Source organism: Anoplopoma fimbria, chromosome 8, assembly GCF_027596085.1.
Source record: "Anoplopoma fimbria isolate UVic2021 breed Golden Eagle Sablefish chromosome 8, Afim_UVic_2022, whole genome shotgun sequence".
Classification (NCBI taxonomy): domain Eukaryota; kingdom Metazoa; phylum Chordata; class Actinopteri; order Perciformes; family Anoplopomatidae; genus Anoplopoma; species Anoplopoma fimbria.
Window position 1 is genome coordinate 24,036,436 of NC_072456.1, and position 20,793 is coordinate 24,057,228.

The 20,793-nt window shown below is 39.6% G+C and overlaps 1 protein-coding gene across 1 annotated transcript in view; it reads left to right on the forward strand.

The window, feature by feature from the left end:
- Nucleotides 1-20,793, forward strand: part of pip5k1ca (phosphatidylinositol-4-phosphate 5-kinase, type I, gamma a) — a 51,234-nt gene that overhangs the window by 9,701 nt on the left and 20,740 nt on the right. Inside the window, exons 2-7 of the mRNA XM_054603275.1 lie at nt 10,144-10,175; nt 11,118-11,204; nt 11,437-11,567; nt 11,726-11,843; nt 14,443-14,595; nt 19,870-20,169. Coding sequence (XP_054459250.1) covers nt 10,144-10,175; nt 11,118-11,204; nt 11,437-11,567; nt 11,726-11,843; nt 14,443-14,595; nt 19,870-20,169 — 821 coding nt within the window. The remainder of the gene's footprint in view (nt 1-10,143; nt 10,176-11,117; nt 11,205-11,436; nt 11,568-11,725; nt 11,844-14,442; nt 14,596-19,869; nt 20,170-20,793) is intronic.

The following is a 20,793-nucleotide window of genomic DNA, read 5'->3' on the forward strand; positions in this document are numbered from 1 at the left end:
CGTTAGCTGCAAGCCGCGGCAACAGATACGCTCTGGATTTCGTACCTTTTAAAGAAATAGAATATATTTTTTAAAACAGTTGCATTTTCCCTCTACTGCTGAAGCAGAGCAGAGACGGCCAGCAACCCAGAAAAACAGACAGACAGACGGTCTCTTGACTTCAACCTGTCCTTATCCTTATCCATGTAATCCAGACAGTTAGTCTAGTAGCCTGGAGAGAATGGGATTGGGATTAGGGGTAGTAAAGTAATAGTGACCGTGATTTAGCTGGATTTACATGTAGGCGTCTGTCTGCTTGTGTGTCTGGGTGAACCACGGTCAACTGGGTTAATGGACCGAGAGAATCTGTGAAGTGTTTTCAGCTCTGAAACAATGTAAAAGGGCTGATCGCAAAAGATAGATAGATATATAAATATATAGATACCAGTCTGTTTAGGAATATTTTTTGGGGTGTTTTTCAGCTCTGCAAACATATCTTTTCTTTAAGAAATCGGTGGTGCTTGCTCTGTTTGTTTCTGATTAAAAGAAAATGAAAAACAGTACTGTTGCGAATGTTTTTCTCTTTCTCTTTATTTGTTTTTTCATGTGATCATTTAGTACTCAAACTCAAATGTCAAAAAGTGAGTTTAACATTTTTGTTTGTTGTTTAGTAAAAACAAAAGCCAAAACCCAAGAGCTCAATTTATAAAGAAATGGTATTAAAATGAGAAAAGCAAATAATAACGAGCTACAAATGATCAGTTACTAAAAGAGCGTTCTTCTACTTTCTTTTGGATTGACTAATTAATTAATACTATTAGACACTATTAGAGCTCAAACAATTAGTCGCTTTATCAATTTGTCTTTCGAGAGAGGACATTGATCTGCATCTTTTTGGATAATCAAGTCATTTCTTTATTTTCTGGATCCAGCTTCTCAGTTTTTTCGAGAGTGAACTGATTTATATATTTATTTCGGTTTTTTTTTACTGTTGGTTGGACAAAACGAGCAATTTAAACATGAAGAAAAATTTGTGATCTGCCTTTATCATTACTTTCTGACAATAAATCAAAAAATGAATCTATGAAGAAAATAATAACTTTTAGCCCTATAGTATTTCGTAAAGACTCCCTTTGTAAATAAAAGGACTCAGCAAATCCTTCCGTTCCCAACCCTCCCCTGTCTCCTCTGGTGTCCCCCAGGGCTCTGTCCTGGGTCCCCTCCTTTCATTACTTACCTCCTTCCCCTTGGCCTTATTTTCCGTAAATTTAATATTCTTTTTCCTGCCTACGCGGATGACACCCAGCTCTACCTCTCCACCAAACCCAACTCCATCCTCCCTCCCTCATCCCTAACAGATTGCCTCTCTGAATCAGAACGCAAAAAAAAATCAAAACCTCTGAATCTATGAAGAAAATAATAACTTTTAGCCCTATAGTATTTCGTAAAGACTCCCTTTGTAAATAAAAGGACTCAGCAGCAGTTTGCCAGAACGCAGTCTGTTGTGCAACCTCTCATCATCTAGCTCCGCGCTAAATGTCTCAAAGGGATGTTTTCCGAGCCAGCAGAAGGCAGGAAGCTTTTTATTAAGACTGCTTGCTTTTGCCTGATGCCATTGATCGTAATGGATGAGTTGGCACGGTGAAAAGCTGTCCTCTCCAGCCGTTCGCTTCCTCCACACATTCACCGTATTGTACAAAGTGTATGATATGCTCTGACAGCCGAGGACGGAGCACAGCTTCCCCCCTTTGTGTACACTGCTTTGTTCAGTAAGTCAGAGGACTGCTGAGGGGAAATGTACCTCAGGGTTGCGGATGAGTGCCGGCACCAACACGCCACTTTAAGACGCGTTGACATATTTAGAGCGGAGTTCAACCATATTTCCTTCTGTAGTCTGCAAGTAGCTGGCATTACCGTGTGTGTGTGTGTGTGTGTGTGTCTGTGTGTCTGTGTGTCTGTATGTCTGTATCTGTGTGTGTTTACATGCAGAAGCAGCAAGGATAAGCTGTAAGGATATTATTCTGCCAGAGAGTGGCAATTGCGAGGAGCACTTAAAGCCTCTTTGAGAAGCTTAGCCTTTAGAAGTTGATGACTCTTTAATTATTAGAGCCGACGTCCAAGCAGGCGAGGACTGATCCGGGAGGAATGGTCATTTGAGAGGAGTTATTGAGACACTTAGATGCTCATACAGATATCTACACAGGATCAGAAAGAGTATGTTTGCATGCAAATTAGTGCCAAGCTATTTGAGTATTCTGTTAATGTGTCGCTAACATGCTAACCTGTTTACAGACACACACAGAAGCTCTTCTGCTGGTACTGTGACATGAAAACACCGTATCCATGTTTTTGATCACTGTCTGCCATCTTCACAGATTTTACTTTGACTTGAATCACAGTAGAGGTGGTCCGAAAAAGACTAAATGTGATTTTAGAAGAATAGTTTAACGATACACTTATTAACTTATTAATTATAGAGTCCTCAAGTACTCAAAAAAAAAAAAAAGAAAAAAGTTGTGGTGTGCCGACCAACAGTGGTCGTTCACATTGACTCCGTGGTAAGAGCTGTCCATCACATCTGACCTCACTTTCACTGCGGTTTTCTTGAACATCTTCTCCATTCTGCTCCCCGTGGAAGCCTTCTCCTTTCACAAAGCTTAACGGTTACATATTTCAAGTCAACATCTTCGTGATGGGCTGGCTGGTCTCTGCCATGGTGGCATCGCAACGGCAAAGGGGTTAACACTGCGAGCCAACGAGGTGATGAGAGACTGCCTGTTATCTGACTCGCAAAGGGTCATTTGTCGAACTAGTTGTTCTAGTTCTAATGTTACAAAGCTTATTCTGAACATTCGTTTTGTTTATATTTATACACGTTGAACAAATACTTGTCCAAATGAAGTACTCATGCCCATCCCTTATTGACTTATACGCTTATTGGCTTTCTTGCCAGGAGTTAGATGAAAAGGTTTATATCACATCATATTCCATTTGTTTAATTTGTACACAAATAGAAAGGTAAAAACGCTGCTGGTTGCCTGGCGACAAGATTCATTTAGGTGAGCTTTAGAAGTTCTGGTAGGATGATTTTGTAACTTCAGACAGAGCCAGGCTAGCTCTTTCCCCCTGTTTCCAGTCTTTATGCTAAGCTAAAGACTAATCATACCCCTGGCTGTTAGCTTCATTTTTACTTTACAGACATGAAAGTGGTATTGATCCTCTTATTTAACTCTTGCCAATATTCGCAAATAAGCATACGTCCCAAAATGTTAAACTTTTCCCTTAAATAATAAAAAGATAACATATTGAACTGAAAGTATCCATTACTGCTGTTAAAATGCGATAAAGCAACAATAAAAACAAATTGGATCATCTCTGTTAAAGAAACAGCTGCTGTGGAAGAACTGTGCAGATGTTAAGGTGTCTGAAAATAATAACACAGAGCCTGGAGATGATTATATTTATGTGTGCGCCGAGTAAACATCGTATTGATAAGACTCGTAATGCTGGTGTGCATTTACTGCCTCGTCTTTTCCATTCTGAGCCACAGACAGAGGATGAGGATCAAACTCGCTTACTGGTGTGGAATGGCCTGAAGACACTGATTTAGGATCAGTTTACCTTCCCTCTGTCAGAGAAGCAGCCATCACTGTTGCATAACTCACCTGTGTGACGTGAACTAGGCTGAGGTTAACCATAAATCCAGGCGTCTCCGTCCGTCTGAACACGTTGTCTGCATTGCTCACCAAAACACTTGACACAAGAGCTGACTGTATTTGACCCTTCTTCGTATTGATTAGTCTGCTTTGTTAATTTTACTGACGGAGATATAGATTTCTGATTTCCGTCAGATGCACTCTGACACGATAAGGAAGTGCCGCTTTGTTTTCGGCATTTAAATTTAAGACCCAGTCGATAGCGGCGCCATCACTTAGCCTCTGTCGAGATAACAAACAAGCATCTCAAAGTCTGCCTCTTACTTAGCTCGTCCTCGGGGGAATCCCAGTATTGATCCCATCACGGTTAGGCATGGCCGTCAGTAAGACACAAAAATGATCCCTACAGTGTGTGATGTTAACAAATAGGTTACGCACCAAGTTATTATTCGTTTTGTCGATGAGATGCACTAAATGTCTAATGTATAGATCCGCTGCCGTTTTGTTGATGTAGTTAAAAAACGAATTATTTCATGATTTATTTAGCAATAAACTGCAGGGACAAATTCACTCTATAACCCAACAAACTCTATTTGCCTCAGTGATGTCAATTAAAGGAAATACCAACAGTACAAACCTCTTTTAGGTGTTTTTTCATTGCTTGGTTGCTGTCAGTTCCTCTAGGTATGAGGCTGCTGCCACTTTTATTTAGCCTTTTTATCTATCATGAATGTTTTATATTAATAAGTGGGCCGATAGTTGTTGTCTGTATGCATGTGTATCTGTTAGTTGTGTACTGTATTGCGGTGTATCTGTGCTAATACCCTGTTTAACAGCAGCATGAAAGGACATGAAGGCAGCATCCGTCTGTTGGTTCCATGACGTTAGTCATAGAAAATGCTGGTTGACCTTAATTGGGGCACCATGAAAAAAAACAAGGGCGAGAACATTTGCGTGTGCACAAGTGTGTGTGATGGAATACAGACATGAGGCCAGAGCTAATATTATATATACATTAACTGTGAACTGCCCAGGAGCCGGAACGTGATGCAGGTTATAAGAGCTCGGTGTCACAGTTAAGTGGTTTTAATGAAATTGTGCAACGAATGCTGAAAAGTCCCCTCAAAAATAATTTTGAAGGAGGATAATGTCAAGAAAAGAGAGCCGAACCCTGGGTTGTTTTGTGACTTACATGTTTGTATAAAACTAGGATTCTTGGGAAATGAACAGTCCTGCACATCGTAAAGCAAGTCTGGGCAAGAATTGATCTTATGGGTCTTTTGCAGAGAACTTACTTCATGTAATGCTGTGTGATAAAGTACCCTTTGCACTTGGTAAAGAAACAGGAAGGTGCAGACCATCATGTTTACTGTACTTTTTTTAATGTGGTATTTATACCAATAATGCGCCTGGCTATTTTTTAATACTCAAGTGTTTGCCCTGTGGTGGCGATTTTAATGAATGGAAGAAGCTCAGTTAAGCAAATATACAGAATATCTGTTATAATTCAGTGTTGTGGCAGCGATGTGTATAAGAGGTCTTTTGTGAATTGGTAACAAACAGGGATTGAACAGTGACGGTCTGGCATGAGCGGGTCAAATGTGCTTTAAATATGCAATCCTATATCCTGCATACACAGGGTTTGTGTGCAAAAAATTATATAAATTACTCCTGTGCTTCGCTTCACTTCCCATGGCTCCCATCACCGGCTGGTAATGGACCACTCTCTTAAGGGTGTAAGGGTTGGGCCATTAAACCGGCACATAGCAGTCCGTCTAGGCAGCAGTCTCAGCCAGAAGCTATTTATTTTCTACGGGTCTATTTGTTGTTCCATCCCCTGAAGAACTCTGCAGACTGCTGCTGCAGCATGAAGGTGGAGTAGGACCTATTTTTCCACTCATGTCCTCATTCTGAAGCACTTCACCTGTTGAAGCTAAATGAAGGGATGTTACCAGTGAGACCATGTTATCATGTCACACTCCTGTGCTGTTGGACATATTTGTGAAGATGTTTTTCACACAGTCTTTACAGGAAAGCCAACATGAAATATGGTTTAAAAAAAGCACCTCCATACCTTATTAACCCCACGTCTTTTCTATCATCATAACTCCTCTCTCTGCTTTTCCCTCAATTCGCTGTAATGCCCTTTCATCATCTCTATGTCTCTCCGTTTCTATTAAGTTATCACTCTAGTGCTATAGTAATAACCAGCAGGTCATCAGGGGTTTTGTCACTTGCACTCACAGTTGGTTGCCTGTAATCATAATGTGATTACATTTCAGTCTGCCGGAACATAAATTAAATGGACAAAATTTAAATGTAGTCTCTTTGTTGCTCTTACTGGAGAGCTAACACATCTCTCTTTGTTCATTAGCCATCTGGGTCCAATCGTAATTTTATTTATAGTAATGGTGGTCGTGTCTTTGTTTTACTGCATGCTGCTGAGGATAGATGAATATCAGAATATATTATGTAAATCCACAAAGGTCATTAAAAGTAAAAAAGAAAAAAGTACATCTGTCTGCTATTTATTTAAAAGACAGAACAATGTGTTGGAATTGATAGGAAAAATTATAAAAAAAAACAGCATTATCATGCTGTTTAAGGCTATTAATAATTGTAGTTTTATGATTAATTTGATAAATATGAAGCATAATGGTTTTGTGGCTATCCAAGTGAGATTAAGTGAACTGAAAGGCAGCCATCTATCTGTGCTGTGTGGGTAGACCTGTCACAATAACTAGTTTTGTGGAGGAAATATTGTTCCAGAAATAATTGCGATAGATGATATTATTGTCAATTTATGACCATTTTATGCAATGATATTATAATAATATAAAAGCAGAATAATGAAAGTACATCTGTTCAAAACACAATGAAATTTAAATTCTTAAATATACTAAGGCTTTGTAATTGGATTGTGGAAATTATCTTTTAATACCCTCAATAAATAAATTATAAATAAAATAAAACCACAAAACCAAATCAAAAAAATAAAAAGACTCTCGGGCTCTGTTAACAAAAATGTGCAAATTATGCGCAAAAGTTGGTGAAATAAAGTCTTATTTGAACATCAGCATTTAAACACAACAAGCAATATCAAGGTCAGCAAAAATGATCGAAGTCAAGTCCTTATATCGTACGATACGATGATAACGTAAAAAAAAATCAAGGCTAAAAAAATAGATAACTTTACAATTATCGAGGTCATGTCCATATTTCGCCTGATAAGTCCATAACTTAAAAAAAATCAAGGTCATATCCAAATATCGTACAATAAGTCGACAATGTAATTATAGTTATTATGGTCTTGGTACAAATAGATCTTTGTTTCTGGTTGAACTGTAACGGCGGCGGTTCTCTCAGAGTCCAGCAGGCAGAGATGGATCACATGTTTGGACACACACACAGCCTGACTCATTTGCTGCACACACACACACACACACACACACACACACACACACACACACACACACACACACACACACACACACACACACACACACACACACACACACACACACACACACACACACACACCCTCTACTAGCTGTTACACACTCACACATACCTACACATGCATACACACACCGAGGGTAGTCTTAACAGGTGCAGGCATGCGGAAAGGAAAAGATGTGGTTGCATTAAGAAACATGACACACACAATAACACAAATATATGCACACACAGGTAACAGGCATCTGGAAATGAGATGTGAAGTAAACACACTCAGCCAGCCAATCCCATGCATCCACAGACTTGGACTTGCACACACAAACATAGAAAGTATTTGATGGTAAAAAGCAGAAGAGCCTCCTCTTTAATTATCTGCATTCCTTTTCTCAAATTTGTTTCCCTGGATGTTCCAGCTTGGGAGCGTTGCCGGGGTTGCAATTGGCACGCTCGGGCTTGCTCATCCCCGTGCAAATGTGTGCATGTGTGACGGAGGGGGAGACAGAGGTGGTGGTGGGGGGGGGCTCAGTCACATGGGCGTCCACGAGAGGCAGGCAGGCAGAAGGGTGCTCAGAGAGACGAGAGAGAGAGCCGGCTATCAATTCGGCTGCAAACACAAAGAGTGGAGCCGTGAAGATGCTATCCCGCTCCTGAGTGACAGTGGGGTTATGAAGGTTAGCTGTTGGTGCTTCAGCTGGTGACGGAGATTCATGTTATGCTGGTTAGAGGTTTGGAGCCTCCAGAGATTACAGCCAGAAAGTCACGTTTCATCTCCCGTCATCCTTATTTGGCCTGTTGAGAATTGTTTTTACAGCAGACATGTTGATATGTCGTGGTAGAAGAAGCACACTACTAAAAAGCTACTATTATCTTTCAGTACCTTTAAATCGCTCCTACTTAGCATAAAAACATGACTTAGAACAGACAGTGACTAAATTTGTGACTTTCGAGTAAGGATGGGTATCCTTAGGATTGTAAAGATACCAGTACTCTTATTGATACTCTTATTGGTTCTTTTTGATTATATTGTGAGAAAAAGGACAATTAATTAAGAAACAAATGGATATATATATTTTTTTTACCTACAATAGTTATAATACCCTGTCCTTATTGTGTTTAAAGTGTTGATTCATTACTATTCTGCAATGCACATACTTGCACACAGAAAATCGCTTGATTATGCAGTCAGCTGTCAGAAGCAGAAACGCACCCATTTTGAACCCCTTTGAACAGAACAGAGCCATTGTTAATGTTGTCCGTAACACCTGTGCTTTTCCTACTATGAGAAATCAAAACGTCTGCTGTGGAAAAAAAGGGCCTTTTATGTCATTTTAACTCTAATGCATGAGCAGCAGTGATACAAGTAAATCCAGCCAACCAAAATCAGTACTAATGCAATGTCCTAATACATCTGCTGAGGAGAAGGGAAGGAAAAATGGAAAGCAGACACAGATAAAACTTGTCTGCCCAATTAGGATTCTTTTATCTCTTCGCCGATATTTGTATTCTCATTTTATTATTGCAAAAAAATCAGACTGTTGTTAGCATATCTGCTGCTTCTCGATAAATTCCACCATCTGGGCGACTGAATGTGATATTGGTTATGAATATAACAGAGAGGGAATAAATCTGCCTCACTCTCTGAAGCCCTCTCTCCTTCCCTCTTTCTGTCTCCTTCCACTCTTTCTTGCTCATTGTGTGTCCCCTCTCTCCTGCCCTCCTGAGCCCCGTCTCCATTATTATGCTGAGTGTTATACATCTATAATTATATATCTATTTAAGGCCTTCCTGCCAAAAACAGTTCTCTGATTGCCTTTCTCTTCGCCTACATCGTCTTATTAGACTTTAAAAAAAAAATCAAAACATAACAGATGTAAGACTGCTGTAACTCTGAGATTCATTAGATTGCCGTTTGCATTTGTTAGTCTCTTGGTGAAACAGATTTCATCTTCGATAATGTTGAAAAGCCTGCTAAAGAGTGAGAGTGTGTAGTTTACTCTCACTTTAAGAGACTCACAGCAGGTCTACACTTTTCAGAGCAGTTTTTTTTCCATGTTAGTTTAAATGTAAAAATGAAGGGTTAGGTGATCATTTGAGTAAAAGAGGGTTTGAGCTTTTTCAGTCAAGATTTATGCATGTTTATGTATGTTTAACTCAGGTGACAACCTCCAGTGCTTAAAAGTGAATCCGATGTGAAAGTGCCTTAAACTTGCATCATTTTTAATGGCCATCAGGGGGCGACTCCTCTGGTTGCAAAAAAAAAAATCTGATTGTATAGGAGTCTATGGGGAAATGACTCTACTTCTCTCTTGATTTATTCCCTCAGTAAACATTGTAAACATGAGTTTATGGTCTCAATCTCTAGTTTCAAGTCTTCTTCAATACAGCATGATGTTCATTTAGTAAATGATGCTCCATTTAGAGTCAAACAGACCATAAAGCAGGGTATGCTTTAGGGCGGGGCTACCTTGTGATTGACAGGTTGCTACCAGAGCCTTATATACGGCATCTCTACGTCACTCCTCCGCAGTCCAAATATGGTCACTGGTTGCAAAAAAACAAGATGGCGACGGCCAAAACCTAAGATTGCAACGGACATATCGGCTTCAAACCCGCAGCCCAAAAACCAATGGGTGTCGTCACAACAAACACGTCCACTTCCTGTATACAGCCTATTGGTTTCACCCTTTTACATTTAACAAGTGGTGGACAAACCAACGGCCAGACAGACCTTTCCATCTCTAGAGGTGCTATCAAGGCTGGAAATGTATTGAGCCTCACGTACAGCACGTACAGAACGGCTTTATAAAGGACTTGGTGCCCTTGTGAGCGACATTTGCTTTGTTTCCTGCAGTTCCTCCCGCCGACAGGCCTCTACTTGTGTTCAACGCTGTCATTACATAATGTTGGGGCTGCTCTGTCCACCCTTTGGTATTCTTCTCTGTCACAGAGAGCCCTAACGATGCTGAGTAATGGAGCCTCTCTGTCTCAAAGCGACTAACACACTCATCTCTGTCTCTCTCTCTCTCTCTCTCTCTCTCTCTCTCTCTCTCAGATGCTGCTGCTAGGAAAGCCTTCATCACAGAGGTGAGCTACCATCTGTCCCTGTGATCATCTGCTCTGTAACGATTCTCTTTTTAGTGAGGATCTCAGACTGTTAATATTTGGGTTGGTTGATATTCCCTGTTCATAATTTTTCCTCGCTCGGTGCATGAAGATTGGCACAAAAATCAGTACAGACTACAATGTCCCAAAAGTATTTGAACATCACTTTAGTATTCTTTGTCTTTGCTAGGCTATTTATCTTAATCCTCCTTATTTAGTAAATCCCATCCATCTGGTACTTCAGCTACTCTACTGTACATTAAAGCAAACGTCGGACCTATTGTTGTTTGATTTAAGTCTGCTGAGGACATTTAATTCTGTTTGAATTCCAATTTAAACCAAAAAGCTCAATAAACATAACTAACATCAGCAGCAGAAAGATATTTTCGTCTGATGTCCAGATTTGAGATCTAAAATATCCACTGCAGCTTCTACAATAAAAACAGCTTCTGAATCAGATTAGATTACAAACTGTGCTGTCAGACCTCATGCTATGCCAATTTGTGTTAGTTTAATCAAGGAGGCAAAGATCCACTAATTAAGGAACAGAGGAATCAAAGTTTGCATCTTGCTTTAAAATAAACACCTGTGCTGTGTCTCAATTTGGGTACTTTGGATACTATTTTTCTCTTTTTAGATAACTTGTAGGGATGTGGAGACAGAGTCTTTAAATATCCCGATTATAGTCGATACCGGTATATTGTGACACCCCTATGCACTCAATATAGCAAATGTATGTACGGAAGAATGCACATTTAGACACACTGGTGTACTCAGTGAAAGTTCATAACATCAAAGCTTGACATTGCTCTCATGCATTAATACTGTGTCACTCTCTAGTCTTTAATATTGAAATAATAAATGTTAATGAACATTAAAACCTGTCCTCATAACACAAGTCCCTCTCCCTCATTGTCTCTCCAGATGCCCTCATCCTCAGGCCAGCCCGGTCAGGGAAAGAAGATTGGTCACAGAGGAGTGGATGCATCAGGGGAAACTACTTACAAGAAGGTACTGTAGACAGAACATGCCTGTACCATGATGTATTTTCTGGTTCTTAACATGTAAATATTCAATTTTGCCCCTAAAAACAGGACATACGCGATTTTAAGCATTAAATGGTAAAACCATAATGATTTGCTCTCTAATATGATCCGCTCCATCTCAGAATAGGACAGATCTGAGTGTGAGGGTTCAAAGAAAGGGCAAGTATTTCACTCACCACGTCTCCCTCTCTCCACAGACCACATCCTCGGCCTTGAAAGGTGCCATCCAGCTGGGCATCGGTTACACGGTGGGCAACCTGAGCTCCAAGCCGGAGAGAGATGTGTTGATGCAGGACTTCTACGTGGTGGAGAGCATCTTTTTCCCCAGGTCTCTAGTGCAGCCAAACACTTAAAAAAACACACCACAAGCATTATGTTTCTAGTGATATTAATACATGTTGTTCTGAACGTAGCTTTTTGATGTTACTTAAGAAAAATGAATCTGATCATTGTCTTCTATGTGCTCTGATTTTTTTCGGTATTTAGTGAAGGCAGCAACCTCACTCCAGCCCACCATTTCCCGGACTTCCGCTTTAAAACCTACGCTCCCGTGGCCTTCCGCTACTTCAGAGAACTGTTTGGCATCAGGCCGGATGACTACCTGGTAAGACTTTAAGTGGGTGCAGTGTCTCCCACAGGACTTTGTGAGACTCTGTTGGGATGTGGGTGGCATGATCCTCCGCAAAAAAAAAATTGTGTACATTTTAAAATAAATTGCATCAATTTGGTGCACTTAGAGAGCAAAATGAAGAAGCTAGATCTATGAGGAACGTTGCTACTGTAAACAACTTAAGACAAGATAAGATAAGATAAGATAATCCTTTATTAGTCCCACAGCGGGGAAATTTGCAGGATTACAGCAGCAGAGATATGGTGCAAACGAGGAATAAGTAAAATACAAGATCAAAACAAGTATTATAAATAAGTCAATAAGTAATCACACAATAAAGAATAATAAATAAGTAAAAAAACTTTAAAAATCCACAATAACTAAACTAAAATAGTATATAATAATAATTTTATATATTATATAATATTATTATTATATTATATATGTATTAGTGGTTTAATAAACAATCATAAACACATTGGTTGTAGAGATTTGTTCATTATTAAACTGTGGCTGCCCGCACTAGTGTGGCACCCTTAATGAACTAAAGTGAGATCTAAACAATCAATTAAACATTCTCCAGGAAATATTCAAATTAGAACTATATGGTACAAAAATGAAAGAAAACGATGCATTGATCTGGCTAGCTATGGTGGAAATTGAACTACTGACCTCAGTAGCAGATCAAATAGGACAGACAGAGGGATTTAAGAAGAAAAGGGAAGGGAGGCAAGACCAGGAAAAAAGACAAACAGAATAAATGAACAGAAACACGTGAAAACCAAATATAAAAAAAGAAAAATCCATAAAGAACTGCTGAGAAGCATGACGGCAGGAGAGAGCTTAGAGGGGAAGAACGAGGACGAGAAGCCGTGAAATAACACAAGAAAAGAGAGAGGATGGCTGAAGAGAGAGAAGGAAGGTCTGCAGCTGCATGAATCACCGCTCTGCCCCGAGCTGAATATACATAAACTGCTTAGTCAGTGTGTCTGCGTGTTCCATGTGCACATATCTTTAATGCATCGGTCCGCAAACCACACGGAAGCACCGCATCCTTACTGTCTCTCTCAGCCAGCCTGTGGTCCCCCATCACCATATGTCCACACGAGCCAACTGGGGACATGCATGTTATCACCAACTAATTTTAAGTCTGGTAACACTGGAGTTCTACATAGGTATGACTTAGTTTATTGTTGCAGCTCTGGAGATATGTGATAATATTGTGATTTAGGTCATATTTGCACTAGCAGTCGTGAATTAGTGTGGGTAAAAGCATTGATTAAAAACACTGCGGTATTTAAATAATCATCTTTTTGTGACACTTCCTTATCGGCTACCACAGGACTTTGGTCCTAATAGATAAAATTGTGAATGTGAACATATTCATCCCTTACATTCCCCCAACTGTATCATATTACGGTTGCTTCTTCACTTCAAAGGACTTCACTGTCTGTTCAATTAACCTTCCTTGTGTGACGATAATGAGCACATCCTTTTTACCTCCCGCTGTGTGCAGCATGTTACCGTTTTTTTCCACCAGCCATACCATTATCACAATTTTCTCTCTAACTCTGTTCAGCTGTGTTTTGATGTGGAAAATCAAAAAAAGGTATGAAATTAAATGTCAGGCTCCTCTGAGAGGAATGTTTGAAAAGCGAACCATTAGGAGAAAGTAGGCAGAGGCAGCTTCAAAAAATGATGCTGATGAGCTGCGTTTAGTCAGCGGAGAGGGGGGGGGAGAACGAGCTAATTAGGTGAGCTTACCGTCGTATCAGCAGGAGTCTGATGTGCTTATTAAAAGAGTTAGAGTTTAAAAGCCAAGTCATTATTTGACAACTAAATGCATCTTATCTATGCACCTCTGTTCTAATACGGCATGTAATGTTCTTTTTCTTTCTCTCTCACCCACAATCTACTTCATACTATAGTTTTTGGGGGGGCATTTCTTCATGTTTCTACACGATGACTGTGCCTGTGTGTGTTTAATGTATTTTATAGATCTTTGGCTCTATTCAGATTTGGCTCTATTTGTAAAATGAAGGAAGTTTTATGGTGAAAGACTCCAGAGATTTGGTCCAAAGTACACTGGGGCACACAGATTTTAGGCAACAAACGTTATCAGAGGACAAACGTTTGGACGCCAAGTGCATCTTCATCAGAGTCAAACAGTACAGAGACTCAAATTCTCTTAATTATCCTCCCATAACTAGAAACTAATTCAGCACAGGCTGGAAAAACAGGGAGGGCACATTCAGCTGCATGTTAGCAGGGTTTACTATTATATATCATAGAATAATAAATAGAGAAAAGTAGATATATAAATAGCTATTTATGACATTACAACATTTAAATGTATCAAAAATACGAGTTAGAATGATAAATAACTAATTATTATATAAATGAGTCCATTCAATATCTTAATATCTCAACGTCTCATTCAGAGTGTTTTGGTTAAAACCAGAATATTGGCTTCTGTAAAAAGTATTATGATTAAAGAATGCACGCTAATCCACAGTATCAAATCATTTTTTGTAACTGCCACTGTGTTTAATGGTGTGTGTGTGTGTTTCTTCGTCTATGTGTGTACCTGCAGTACTCCCTCTGTAACGAGCCTCTGATCGAGCTGTCCAACCCCGGAGCGAGTGGCTCCGTCTTCTATCTTACGAGGGACGACGAGTTCATCATCAAGACCGTGATGCACAAGGAGGCTGAATTCTTACAGAAACTGCTGCCCGGATACTACATGGTAAGCAAAATGTGTGTGTGTGAAAAACAACTACATGTCAGATTGACGGTTAAAGTTAGATGAAAACAAAATGGGAACTCAATTCCTTGCGTCTGCATTTCAGCTATATTCAGAGTATTACTGAGCCTTAAAGCTACAGTTGGTGACTTTAATACAAATCACTTTTCGTCATATTTGCTCAACTGTCATTTTATCCTGACGTAAAAGTACATGAAAAGGATTATTATCGGAAAAATCTGGTTCCTCTGACACCTTTTGGTGTTCCTTTTGGCATTTACAGAAGCTTGTGAACTCTGATTAAACTGTCAAACTTGGCAGCGCTGATCAAATATGAATCAGGTTTTATTTTACTGTATTGCTTATTGCTTGCCTCAAATGTTTTCAGAACAGATTTTATTGTACTGTTTAGCTGTAAAATTAGAAAGTTTATGACCCGCCAAAACCAAACACCGACCACCAGCCAGAACAAACTAAACATTAACTGAGGTTGCATTGAGTTGCATAGTGCCCTTAAGCTATACTCAGAAAAATTGCCTTTTTTGTATTGAATGAAGGGAAATCATAACACTATCATGATGTGTTCAAATGTAATCCTGTAAAATAGTTTTTGGCAAGAAACTTGAATAAATGCAGCTGTTTGAGGGAGATGTTCAAAGCAATAACATTAGCTCTTGGCATCTTATAACACATAATTAAAACTACTCATACCTGATAAAGATTGTTTTAATCAAAGCAAGTATTCAAAGAAAAATACACTAACTTATTTCCTAATCATATGAATTGTGTGTTTTATGCAAATAACCAATGTAGCTGACAATAATTAAGTAACATTTATAATTCGGGATGGTTCTGAGACAGTGGTATAAAATGTTAGCTTTTCCTCTTGCTGTCAATTACACTTCTTGGAAAGAAATCTGAATCTGCAGACTTCTCGGTCTGAAGAGGCCTCTGCACACGTGCATCCGTCACATCTAAACGCCAAGCTCCATCTTTAATGTTCTTATTTCGAGTCATATTTTTAGATCCCAGGTTTATGTAAGGCCCCGGAAGTCTTTCTCCTCCGAGCGTGACGTCCTTTTCAGACGAAGCAGACAGAACAGCTCTATCGTTCTCCGACTGAAACCTTGGGCCATGCGGTTTCATAAGAGACTAGCCGGTGTGTTTCATAAGCCTAACAGAGCTTGACTTGCACCAACAGTAACTCCCCCCCCCCACCTCACCCACATCACAGTCAACCATCAGCAGCTCCATGTATGTCCATGCTACAGCTCCAGCCTCAGGAGGTTCACGGCCTTCAGCCTTGTGTTTATTCATGTGCCGACAGTCGTGGCAAAAGACCACTGCAGGAATCCATTTAATCATTTAAGGACGTAAAAGGCTCAGCGCGTTTACTGTGACCTTTTTCCGTCGTTTTGAAACGCTCTGAGGATTTTTTGGTTCGGTATAATTGGTTCGAAGGAAGGGGTTTAATGAAAGCAGAGAGATTCAGGCTCATGTTCGATGGCTGTAGCCGGCGGCCGGAGCAGGTGGACGGAGGAGAGAGAGAGAGAGAGAGAGAGAGAGAGAGAGAGCAGCACAGATGGACAAACAAATCAAACCCACGCAGACATAAACACAGAGTAGAAACCACACAAAACATTATGGAGATGGATAAAATTTTATAGACTCACAGAAACGTTAACATAGTACGATGGCGTATTATGGCTATTGAAAGTGAAATAAGTAAATGAACTTCGAGCAGGAAGGGGGGGGGTAACATTCAGAGTAAAAACTCTGAGATTAAAGCCATAAATTTGCAAGAATTTGTATGATACTCTGGAGGAGCTATAAAAAAAGATTGCATACCTCTAAATTATAGAGTAAAAATGCTGGATTTTGTGTCTGTATGTAGTCACAGATATCCTCAAGTCAAATGCATCATTGTGTCATCAATTTAGCATTATTTTCTTTTTAATTTATTGGGAGCACAGATAGCATGCTTTATACTTCTTATGAATATAATCCAATAAATCCTTTTTCCATATATTTTGTATTTTGTACATACCCTCTAACACCTTATTTTGAAAAATGGTCGTAATCACACGTGTATCCTTACACTAACATCGCCAAGTCTTCTTCTGACTCGCCCCAAATCTGGGTTGTTTGAATGCATCTACCATAAACTTCAGTATATAGTCAGTATATATGGTTGCACTACAATTTTAGCGTTGGCTGATTTGACTACAGAGATGTGAGTGACTGCAATCAGTGCAGTGTGATGAGATTGAACCAGCCAAAACAACGTTTTCTTCCATGAATTTGTGACTTTAATGCTAGATAATTTCTGAGGTTTTTATTCTTGTATAAGAGTACATTTTGAGTTTTTCCTTGTAAATTTGTGAAGAGTATTTTCATCTTTTGAATTTGAATGAATTACTTTTAAATCATCTGAGGATATTTTATACTTTTTTTTCTTGGACTTTAATCTTGGAAATCCTTTTTTTGTTGTTTTTTAAAGATAAGTATTTTTTTGGGCTTTGCCTTTATTAGACAGTGACAGTGTTAGCCTCGAAAGCAGGAGAGAGAGAGGCGACAACATGCAGCAAAGGCCCGTGGGTTGGATTCGAACCCAGGCTGCTGCGGTAAGGACTAAGCGTTGGTACAACCTTCAATGGCCCTAATACACCATCATAACATAGAGATGTGAAGGACAACATCTCTATATAAAAAAAAAAACAGTAAAGCACTGCTCATGTAACATCAAAATGTAGTTTCAGTGGAACAAGCTCATCTGTATGTGTAGCAAACATTAAAGAAAAAAACCACGCAGGCCGTCTTTGGCGGAGCTCCACATGTCGTCCACAGCTGAGGAGTCTGGCTCTGGGCAGCAAACAGATCTCAGTGATGTAACAGACTCCGCTGCGGATGCCGCTTCTCTCCCTTCTGTGTGTTCGCCCTTCTATTAACTGCCTAGTCTCTCCATCTTCTCTCACATTTTAACGTCTTTATTATCACCCTCCCTGCTGCCGTGACGCTCTCACTGTAATTTATTTCCCTTTATGTCTCTCTCTGCCTGCCTCGTGTTCTCATCCACTCTTTCTCCAGTCGTTTTTTTTTTTTTCTTCCCGTGCTCCTGTCTGCCCTCCTCTCCCTCACGTGTCTGTGTTGTTAGCTCGTCACCGCTCTGCCCTCTTAACATTGACAGAAGGGTCGTGTGTGGCTGAGGGCAGAGGATGCTCTTTCTTTCTCTCTCTGCAATCTCCCTCCATCATTTTTTCCGCTCTCTCTCCTCTGAAGGTCACTCCCACATGAGCTGAGCCTTTTAGCCACACTTCCACGTTCATCCTTTATCTCTCCTCTGCCTGTTCCTCGCTCTTTCTACTCATTTTTTACTCTTAAATGCTGTGTGCTATTGCTATATGGACCACTCTCTCTTTTGCCTCCTCCCTTCATTTCTCTAATGGGACTGAGCTGGCCCAGGTCCCAAGGTCAAAGCAGGTTTTTTTAACTGAGCACCCAGCCGGGCTAACATAATTTGCTTGGATTGGCAAGTGAAATATTCATAACAGATTGGTGATTGAAGGGAGAGACTTGTATAGAGTGAATACAGCAGGGGGGGGGGAAATAGAGAAAAGCACTTAGCTAAAGTATTATTCAGAAAATGTGTCCATGTTTAAAGTCACAATGAGACGTTTTAGTGTGTTGTGGTTTTGGCTTTGTTGCTGGCCAGCGGGATTGATTTTGGAACGAGCTTTGTCTGGTTGGCGTATCGCCTCGCTTTATTTGTAAGGGTCTTATTAGCACGGTGGCCGCCATTTTCTTATGATATGGCACTTGGTGGCCTCGTTTCTATCCAGGTTATACAGGAGCAGAGTCTCTGTAGATACAGACATCACCACACACATCTAGTGGGTCATATGTGATGATTGAGATGGATTATTTTGGGGATATTTTAGAGAATTTAAGGCCTTTAAGCTAATTGTGTTATAGCATTAGCATAAGATGACTATTGTATGTAAATTAGGTGCAACACCTATAAACGTTTCGTAGATAGATGTACCAGATATTTGTAAAACTTTGCAAATGGTTAATAATTGGTTTGTAAACAGTCTATTAACATTATCTGATTATAATACGTAGTTAAATGGTATCTAAACAATATTTAGATGGATAATTAATACTTTGTCAATGGTTCATTTGGTCCATCTATCTATTTTGTGTTTATAGATGATTTACAAACGATTTGTTAAGGTTTACACATTTTTGGTCATCATTAACAATCAATACACAATAATCTGTTCATAAATAGTTTACTTATGTAAATGATACAATATAGATATAAATTATGAACTAATTATTTCATAGCACCCAAAGTAATGATAGAATAAAATACATTATAGCATAACTAATGATTAATCAACATTATTATTATCATTCCAATGTTTGTTTACACTAAAACATTTTACATTTACATTATTACCTAAAGTTTAATTACCAATCAATTTACTATTTATTAATAAGGGATTTATTAAGGATCAATATGTGTTACCTCTTTCAATAATCAATGAAATGTCATAAAATAGATACAAATGCCTCACAATGACCTAAGAATACAAGGTGATGTCTGATCAACAGTCTTAACTCACAAAACTATTCAGCTTACTATCACACAAGAAAAGCCTCGAAACCTTTACAATTGAGAAGCTGGAGCCAGAAAATGTGAATTTGTGTTAGAAAAATGACGGTTAATTAATTATCAGAACAGTTGATGATTGCAGAAATGTAATCACAGTTGGAGCGAGACTACTTCCTTTGTTTCACAACACTGTGGGATCTTCTGTTCCCTCTCCGTTATGTAATGCCTCCTGGTGGCATCAAATACAAAATGTGTAACTGTAGCCAGTGTGTGTGTGTGTACACTGAGATGTGTTGTTTATCAATTAACTAAAAGTATCATATTGCTCTCGACATTTTTTTAACCCTTAGAGATCCCATGAAATGAAGAAATTATTGCATCATGTTCCTGGGTGTGTTATATGTTCCTGTCTGTATTTTGTACACTAAAAATATATTTACATTAAAGTGACAACCTTTATTCCTCCTGCAAAGTGTCCAAAAAATGTAATGCACATTTGTTCTTGGGCATTTATACAAATTAAATCCTTTAGCTTTTCCCCACAATTAAATCCCTTAAATGGATTCCCTCCAGTGTTAAGTTCCGCCTCTACATCCTTTCAGCAGAAACCTTTAAAGACCTTTTTTTGCTTTCTCCCTCTCTCATGTGTTTTTCTCCAGAACTTGAACCAGAACCCTCGCACTTTGCTGCCCAAGTTCTTCGGCCTCTACTGCGTCCAGTCGGGCGGGAAGAACATCCGCGTGGTGGTGATGAACAACGTGCTGCCCCGCGTAGTTCGCATGCACCTCAAATACGACCTGAAGGGCTCCACCTACAAGAGGCGAGCGTCCAAGAAGGAGAGGGAGAAGGCCAGGCCCACTTTCAAAGACCTGGACTTCATGCAAAACCTGCAGGACGGACTGCTGCTGGACCAGGACACTTACAACGCGCTGGTTAAGACCCTGCAGAGAGACTGTCTGGTGAGTTGGATGGAGGGTGGGGTTACATTACAGCCACTATGTAAAGACGCTTCTTTTTACTGATGAGATAGATGGGCGAGACATTGACATGTGATTAAACACACAGGTTGCTACACAGTCACTCCCTTTAAAGTGCTGAATAAAATAATAAAAATCCTGCAGATGAAAAGTCTCTTTCGATCCATGCTGATGTCTGTGATGGCGTTGCATTCTGGGCAATCAGTGCCAGGCTTCCACAATAAAAAAAATCAGTGCCAGGCTGATTGTGCTTGATGAAATTAGCTGATTTAGATGTTAAGATAGTGCCTAATCATTTTCATTTCTGATTTCTACAGAAAATAAATATATTTCGTTTTGTAATATTTAGCTGTCACCAATCTGCCACCTATCATTTTTGTTCTTTTTTACCCTTGCCTGTACCCGTACCCTTGAAATTTATATAAATGCATTTTTTTTTTACCCGTCACACAGCGTTTGCGGGTTACCCAGCGGGTATCCCTCTGGATACCAGACCCCATGCAGGCCTCTGGGTAGAAGGTAGAAGGAGCCTAGGGGGAAATGATGAGAGGGGGATTCATATGAGAGAGAGAGAGAGAGAGAGAGAGAGAGAGAGACAGAGAGAGA